Consider the following 6,772-nt stretch of genomic DNA (forward strand, 5'->3'; position numbering starts at 1 on the left):
GTATTAGGATTAGTCTGCCCAAAATGAACCAGCATGATAGTGGCTTTCTTTGTACTTAGCAAACCAAAATTGTAATTACACACTGTAACCTTAATAAAGAAATAAAATCTTTATCTTTCTACTCAGCACCTCTCAGTGCTGTTCCTGTGCCCAGCAGCATGCCACTTTCGTTCCTCAACATTTCCTGGTGGCCTGATAGGGCCTTAACATAGGACTTAACTCATTCCTTTCCTTCGGTTTCCTCGTTGGAAATTAGTGTACCTGCTCCTGATGGCATACCCCTTCCATTCTTTGGCTCTATATCTTGCCTCAGTATTTTCAGTTTATCTTTTAGGATCTGTATCCTAGCTTCTTCAGTTTTGACTCAAAGCTTCCACTTCTTGTTCTCTGCATCCATCCTCTCCTCCATTTTAGTGACAAGCTCTCCTAGCTTCCTTTCCCACTCTTGTTCCATCCTTCTCCTTAGCTCTTCCATCCATTCTTTCCAGGTCCATCTTCTGTTCCCCTGGGTGGTTCGACCTACCCTCTGGGGGTCCTATTTTTTTTTTCTGTGAAGTTCCTAATGTTAACTTCTCAGTGAAGTTCCCAATGTTAACCTCTTGGTGAAGTTCCTAATGATAACCTTTTAGTGAAATTCCCAATGTTAACCTCTCAGTGAAGTTCCTAAGTTAACCTCTTGGTGAAGTTCTCAATGTTAACCTCTTGGTGAAGTTCCTAATGTTAATTAACCTCTTGGTGAAGTTCCTAATGTTAACCTCTTGGTGAAGCTCCTAATGTTAACCTCTTAGTGAAGTTCCTAATGTTAACCTCTCAGTGAAGCTCCTAATGCTAGCCTATATCCCCTCTGTCCATGCGTGCGTGCGTGTGTGTGTGTGTGTAAAGTTTATTTAGGCACAGGTACACACAAGTACAGCTGGACCCACAAGATATAGCTAATGTAATAACACTAGAACTGAAGTCCTGCAGCAAATGGTTAGTAAACAATGAACTATCATTACACCTCAGGAAAATGGAAGCCATACTCTTTGGCACGAAACAAAAACTGAGAAGGGGAAATAATTTTAATGTCCGATGTAATGGGGAACTCATCACTTCAGTTTCCTCAGTAAAATATCTGGAAATCCCCTTTGACCTATGCATGTCAGGAGAAATGATCAGGAACAGTGCAGTAAGGAAAGTGAATGCCAGACTAAAGTTTCTCTACAGACAAGCACAATGTCTACCTACTGAGGCTCACATGACCCTATGTCTAGCCCTTATACAATGTCACACGGACTATGCTTGCTCTTCATGGTACTCTGCCTTGACAAAAAAAAACTGAAAGATAGACTGCAAATCACCCAGAACAAAATGGTAAGATTCATCCTGGACCTGGGTCCAAGAGAACATCTAAGCCAGGACGAATTGCAACAATTGGATATGCTGAATACTGAAGACAGAGTAAAACAACTGAAGTTAAATCAATTTTATAAAATTTCTCAGTGTCCAGAATATCTTGCTGCTAATTTTGTCAAGGTTGGGAACCAAAGCAATCATATTACAGTGGTACCTTGACTTAAAAGTGCCCCAACGTACGAGTTCTCCGAGTTATGAGCCGTCGCTCGGTTGATTTTTTGCTTTGAGTTGCGAGCCAAATTCTGAGTTACGAGTGAGCTTCAGATACTCTGCCACTAGTTGGAGGTGTATCTGAAGTCAAATCCAACTCTGTACCCAGAGGAATGTCAGGTACTTTGTCCCATCCCACATGCTCTTCCAAGACACAACTAGAAGAATAATACTCCCACACTAATCCCAGATTGTAGTGGGACACTTCGTCCCTTGTTTGGTTCTCGTATAAATCCAGGGAGGAGGTAACCTCCATTTCAACACTCAAGACTTTTTCCAGAAACAGTAAGGTGGGTGGAGTACTGATAATGGTGGGTGGAGTACTGATGGTGGTCGGTGGAGTAGTGATGGTGGTCGGTGTAGTAGTAATAGTGGTGGGTGGAGTAGTGATGGTGGTGGGTGTAGTAATAGTGGTGGGTGGAGTAGTAATAGTGGTGAGTGAAGTAGTGATGGTGGTGGGTGGAATACTGATAGTGGGTGGAGTAGTGGTGGTGGTGGGTGGAGTACTGATAATGGTGCCAAATGACTTCGAACAGGCGATAAATGACATGCCCATGCACTCTGCCCCAGGGCCAGACTCATGGAACTCCGTGTTCATCAAGAACTGCAAGAAGCCCCTATCACGAGCCTTTTCCATCCTATGGAGAGGGAGCATGGACACGGGGGTCGTCCCACAGTTACTAAAAACAACAGACATAGCCCCACTCCACAAAGGGGGCAGTAAAGCAACAGCAAAGAACTACATACAGACCGATAGCACTTACATCCCATATCATAAAAATCTTTGAAAGGGTCCTAAGAAGCAAGATCACCACCCATCTAGAAACCCATCAGTTACACAACCCAGGGCAACATGGGTTTAGAACAGGTCGCTCCTGTCTGTCTCAACTATTGGATCACTACGACAAGGTTCTAAATGCACTAGAAGATAAAAAGAATGCAGATGTAATATATACAGACTTTGCAAAAGCCTTCGACAAGTGTGACCATGGCGTAATAGCGCACAAAATGCGTGCTAAAGGAATAACATGAAAAGTCGGTCGATGGATCTATAATTTCCTCGCTAACAGAACACAGAGAGTAGTCGTCAACAGAGTAAAGTCCGAGGCAGCTACGGTGAAAAGCTCTGTTCCACAAGGCACAGTACTCGCTCCCATCTTGTTCCTCATCCTCATATCCGACATAGACAAGGATGTCAGCCACAGCACCGTGTCTTCCTTTGCAGATGACACCCGAATCTGCATGACAGTGTCTTCCATTGCAGACACTGCAAGGCTCCAGGCGGACATCAACCGAATCTTTCAGTGGGCTGCAGAAAACAATATGAAGTTCAACGATGAGAAATTTCAATTACTCAGATATGGTAAACACGAGGAAATTAAATCTTCATCAGAGTACAAAACAAATTCTGGCCACAAAATAGAGCGAAACACCAACGTCAAAGACCTGGGAGTGATCATGTCAGAGGATCTCACCTTCACGGACCATAACATTGTATCAATCGCATCTGCTAGAAAAATGACATGATGGATAATGAGAACCTTCAAAACTAGGGAGGCCAAGCCCATGATGACACTCTTCAGGTCACTTGTTCTATCTAGGCTGGAATATTGCTGCACACTTACAGCACCTTTCAAGGCAGGTGAAATTGCTGATCTAGAAAATGTACAGAGAACCTTCACCCCTGCTTTTCATTGGGGGGATACTGCATCGTCTGCAGAGTCTTTTGCTTTCGTAGGGAGTGATTTTCGTGCGCAAGTTTGGTACTAGTCCCTCTAGGATTTTCCAGGTGTATATAACCATGTATCTCTCCCGCCTGCATTCCAGGGAATACAGGTTTAGGAACCTCAAGCGCTCCCAGTAATTGAGGTGTTTTATCTCCGTTATGCGTGCCGTGAAGGTTCTCTGTACATTTTCTAGGTCAGCAATTCCACCTGCCTTGAAAGGTGCTGTTAGTGTGCAGCAATATTCCAGCCTAGATAGAACAAGTGACCTGAAGAGTGTCATCATGGGCTTGGCCTCCCTAGTTTTGAAGGTTCTCATTATCCATCCTGTCATTTTTCTAGCAGATGCGATTGATACAATGTTATGGAATGGAAGGCAGCCAGGTTTGATCCAAGGAGAGGTATTATTATTATATTCAAAAACTGCACTGAATCTTTATGGGTCTAAAACCATCATAATATGCAACAGATGAACTTGCAAATTAACAAAGAAAACTGAAGTTGGTGTAATGAATCAGTTTCAATCAAAAAAGTCATAGTACGCCTGTACTGAAACACCATAAGGCTTTCTGAAAAAAAAAAGTGAAAAAAGTTGATAATTAATCCTATGTACTCTTAGATAATTGGAACAATTAAGATAAAAAGTGTTTAACCGTCAATAAAACATGAGAAGTTGCATACAAGGAGGCCCCTCAAGGAAGGTTCCTTGATGTTGGTGAGGGGCTCTTGATTTAGGGAATTGGATTTGTGCTCCAGTTCCTCGAATTAAGCCTGAATGCCTTCCACATCCCCCCCCAGGCGCTGTATAATCCTCCGGGTTTAGCGCTTCCCCCTTGAATATAATAATAATGCATACAAGGAAGAGAAGATCTAACTCCTTGCATCAAGATCCCTTCACCGGCACATCTCTTTGTGTGAGAACTTAAATAACACTCATCCTCAGTTATCTCATCCTGAACATTGTCAAAGACATAATTTAGCAAAATATGTCAGAGAAAATAGCCAAACACTTTACAAACATCACCACTAATCATTATTAATCATTTTTTTGGTGCCTTAGCAACAGCAGCCGAGTCAAGGTCATTACGTCACCGGCTGCTTAACATTAACCTCTTTAATGTTCATTTAACAAATAATGAACATACTAATAAAACATGGCCACAGCATACTTAAAAAAATTAATAGAAACCCTAAATTAATGACGATATTGAAGCTAAAACCCTCAAAACGACTCACCTTTCGGGTACTGCTCCGTACATACCACAGGCAAGTCCAATAATTTAAAAGCCTTCAACAGTCTATTGGATATCTCAACTATCTGTGGGAAAAACTGAACAGAACTTCTGAATTTTTCTTGCATATCACATAGAAACAAGCAAGTATTTCGGGGTACAAACTTCCCCAGGTTCCTTGAGAGTGCAGACGCCATGTTGCTGTTGTTGGGAGTTAAGGGCCAGCACAACATGAGCCGTATTATGGACTGTCTCCCTGGGACCGTCTTTAAGAGATAAGATAAGATTTCGTTCGGATTTTTAACCCCGGAGGGTTAGCCACCCAGGATAACCCAAGAAAGTCAGTGCGTCATCGAGGACTGTCTAACTTATTTCCATTGTGGTCCTTAATCTTGTCCCCCAGGATGCGACCCACACCAGTCGACTAACACCCAGGTACCTATTTGCTGCTAGGTGAACAGGACAATAGGTGTAAGGAAACGTGTCGGAATTTCCACCCGCCGGGAATCGAACCCGGGCCCTCCGTGTGTGAAGCGGGAGCTTTAGCCACCACAATGTGTAGTGTACATATTATAAGCTTATTATAAAATTAAGTAGTTATTACAAAAAAGGCCACTGGTATGACTAGGTATGCCTGGAGTTTACCTGGAGAGAGTTCCGGGGGTAAACGCCCCCGCAGCCCGGTCCATGACCAGGCCTCCTAGTGGATCCGAGCCTGATCAACCAGTAATTGAGGTGTTTTATCTCCGTTATGCGCGCCGTGAAGGTTCTCTGTACATTTTCTAGGTCAGCAATTTCACCTGCCTTGAAAGGTGCTGTTAGTGTGCAGCAATATTCCAGCCTAGATAGAACAAGCGACCTGAAGAGTGTCATCATGGGCTTGGCCTCCCTAGTTTTGAAGGTTCTCAGTATCCATCCTGCCATTTTTCTAGCAGATGCGATTGATGTTATGGTCCTTGAAGGTGAGATCCTCCGACATGATCACTCCCAGGTCTTTGACATTGGTTTTTCGCTCTGTTTTGTGGCCAGAATTTGTTTTGTACTCTGATGAAGTTTTAATTTCCTCATGTTTACTATATCGGAGTAATTGAGATTTCTCATCGTTGAACTTCATATTGTTTTCTGCAGCCCGTTGAAAGATTTGGTTGCAGAGGCGTCGTAAGGCGGGAGCGGAGGGGGGGGCGGGTCGCCCCGGGTGACACCATTTAGGGGGTGACACCATAGAGCCTCTAAAGAAGGTGACACTAATGACCAAAACTATGCTGCAGCAACCCAAGAGAAAAATTCTTCGTTTCTATATAGCCTATTATAGGATTACGTAGTACAAATAGGCCTATATAGGGAAAATCATTGATTTTGATGATGTGATAGATGATTTTGCAGGATTGAAGGCAAGGAAATGAAATATCAGATTCTTTGAAATGTTACCCGTACTCAAGGTTAAATCGGAACTAGTGTTTTCCTTTATTTTTCATTTTTTTGATTGTTGAAGATGAATAAATGTAGGATCTGTTGCCTGTACTCAAAGTAGTATTTGAGTTTATGTTTCCTCAGTATTACTACGATTATTTATTTATCATTAATAAAGTTCGGTTTATGGCCTTTAAATGTTCTCATTATTAAACATTAGTCACTGGTCAAGCAGCAGTGATGTAACTGGTCATGCAGTAGTGATGTAACTGGTCATGCAGTAGTGATGTAACTGGTCATGCAGCAGTGATGTAACTGGAATTTACTACCCCTATCCCCCCGCCCTTGGATTTCATTGGGTGACACCAAAGATGCTGCCCCGGGTGACACCAACTCTAGCGACGCTTCTGTTTGGTTGATGTCCGCCTGGAGCCTTGCAGTGTCTGCAATGAAAGACACTGTCATGCAGATTCGGGTGTCATCTGCAAAGGAAGACACGGTGCTGTGGCTGACATCCTTGTCTATGTCAGATATGAGGATGAGAAACAAGATGGGAGCGAGTACTGTAGATTTTTGCCACCGAAGTGGCTAGTTTATTGTGCACCCCATATCCATCCTGTGGACGGTAGTGCAAGAGCATATGGATACACAAAAGGCCTAGGAACTAGGCCCCAAAGGGTTAACAGGAATACATATGGATTTATATCTACATATCTATAGTTCACTTATCTGTTACACGCAAATTTAGGAAATTTGCTTAGTATATCTGGTATCTTATTTTCATTAATAAGATATCTTGAC

At 42.8% G+C, this 6,772-nt stretch overlaps 1 protein-coding gene across 1 annotated transcript in view; it reads right to left on the minus strand.

Moving 5' to 3' along the window:
* Positions 1–4,795, minus strand: part of LOC128691795 (isochorismatase domain-containing protein 2) — a 32,370-nt gene extending 27,575 nt beyond the window's left edge. Inside the window, exon 1 of the mRNA XM_070080224.1 lies at positions 4,566–4,795. Within this exon, the coding sequence (XP_069936325.1) occupies positions 4,566–4,794 (229 nt within the window). The 5' untranslated portion in view covers position 4,795. The remainder of the gene's footprint in view (positions 1–4,565) is intronic.
* Between the last annotated feature and the right edge of the window lie 1,977 nt (positions 4,796–6,772).

The sequence above is a fragment of the Cherax quadricarinatus genome, chromosome 6 (genome assembly GCF_038502225.1).
Source record: "Cherax quadricarinatus isolate ZL_2023a chromosome 6, ASM3850222v1, whole genome shotgun sequence".
Classification (NCBI taxonomy): Eukaryota; Metazoa; Arthropoda; class Malacostraca; order Decapoda; family Parastacidae; genus Cherax; species Cherax quadricarinatus.